A 1792-nucleotide genomic window follows, 5' to 3' on the forward strand; every position below is an offset into this window, starting at 1 on the left:
GTGTCGTTGGCAGACGTGAGGCGGGAGCTGACCTTCTGTAAGAAGATGGGCCTGCAGGTCCTGGGCCTCGTGGAGAACATGAGTGGCTTCGTCTGCCCTCACTGCTCGGTGGGTTGGGCGTGCCCCTGGGTCCTCGTGGGTGATGGGAACCTGCAGGGTGTGGTGCCTGGGGGGTACCTGCTGCTCTGCCACGAGGGTGAGGAGCTGCCGGGGGCTGTGTGTTGGCTTTGGGAGAAGCTCCTGGGCTTTCCAAAAGAGAGCTTGGAGAGGGCAGAGCAGTGCCTGGAGGGTGGAGGGGAGCTGGCTCTGCTCACGTGCCCTGGCACCCAGGGCTTGGGCCTTTATGACTCATGATTTCTGCCCTTCCTCCTCCAGGAGTGCACAAACATCTTTTCCAAAGGAGGAGGTGAGGAACTGGCCAAGCACGCTGGCGTCCCCTTCCTGGGTGAGTGGCCTGTGGAGCAGAGCTCTCTGTGGTTAGAGGGGAGGTCTGCCTGGGGCTGTGGGAGTGCTGGAGCACAGATGGGGTGTCACTGGGGCTGGCGAGATGGACTCTGGGCCCTGTGAGCCCTTGGGACCCTTTCAGAGGCAAGGTGTGGGGCTTCTGTGACAGAAGCTTCTTGGTGGTGACAGAGCAAATGAGCCTTGACGTGGCACAAGAGCTGTCCTGAGGTGCCCTGGAGCCTCCCTGGGTGGTGAGGGCTGAGGGCTGAACCCCCCAGGTGGGGCTGGGACTGGGGGGAGAATGTCTCTTGTGAGAAGCACTGTGCTGTGCTGAGGTTCTGGAGCCTAAGGAAGCAGTTGGAGGTGAGAAGTAGCTCCTGGAGAGCTCAGTGAGGGTTGTGGTTGCTCCATTTCCTACCTGGAGATGACTCAGGCCAAGTCTTTAATCTTGACCCCAAGCCTTTACCTTACCATGAGCACTCTCCCCATCCCTCATATCCCCCAGGCTGCGTTCCCCTGGACCCCCAACTCAGCTGGAGCTTGGAAGAAGGCAAAGACTTCATCCAGGAGTTTCCCAAGAGCTCTGCCTTCCCTGCCTTGGCTCACATTGCTCAGCAGATCTTGGCTGGCACGTCGCAGCAGAGCTCCTGAGGAGGCTTTGGAGCTGGACTCTTGGCAGCAGCTCCACCAGCAGCCCGTGGTGGTGGGGAAGGAAGGGGCTGGGAGTGTCCACAGCATCTCCTGGTGGCCACCCAGCACAGCTCCAGGGGTGCCCACCCCCCAACTGCTCTTCCCTTAACGAGCCCAAACAGCCCCCATCACTCAGATGGTGGCTGTTGCGGCGTCCTTGTGTTGCTGCTCCCTTCCCCTGCCTCTCCCCTTGTGTGAGGGTGAGCTGGCACTCGCCTGAGTGGCTGCTCAGCTCGTGCTGGGGGCACTGTTGCAGACCCACACCAGGCCACCTCACTCTGAGGTCCCAGATCCCTGCTTCCTGATGGACACAGCACGAGCTTCATGAGGAGATGCCTTCAGGGGACCTACCACCCATCTGAGGGCTGCATCCCACCGTGCTGGAGGCCTGGCCTCTTTGCTCTGCTGGGGTTACCATGGCTCAGGAATATTTTTTTAAGGTTCCAGGCAGGCAGTAAACACTTTTTTTCTCAAAACCCAAGTCTGTGAGGTGTCTTCCCGTGGCTCCAGGTCTTGCTGTCGCTGTGAGTCTTGGTGTTGAAGCACTTTGTGTGCATCCAGCTTCCTCCTGCTTCTCCCCAGTTTCCTTGCTGGGGTTCAACTAAACCCCTCCTCCTTCCATACCAGCTTCCAGACCCAGCCAGGCCCTTTTCCTGCT

At 59.7% G+C, this 1792-nt stretch overlaps 1 protein-coding gene across 1 annotated transcript; it reads left to right on the forward strand.

The window, feature by feature from the left end:
- Positions 1-6: 6 nt before the first annotated feature.
- LOC103772883 (cytosolic Fe-S cluster assembly factor NUBP2-like) lies at positions 7-1095 on the forward strand (the record flags this gene model as incomplete). Its single annotated transcript, XM_008940226.1, has 3 exons — positions 7-108; positions 376-445; positions 950-1095. Coding segments are annotated over 3 exons (318 nt in total), but the record flags the coding sequence as incomplete, so codon positions are not given.
- Between the last annotated feature and the right edge of the window lie 697 nt (positions 1096-1792).

The sequence above is a fragment of the Merops nubicus genome, unplaced genomic scaffold (assembly GCF_000691845.1).
Source record: "Merops nubicus isolate BGI_N331 unplaced genomic scaffold, ASM69184v1 scaffold40405, whole genome shotgun sequence".
NCBI lineage: Eukaryota > Metazoa > Chordata > Aves > Coraciiformes > Meropidae > Merops > Merops nubicus.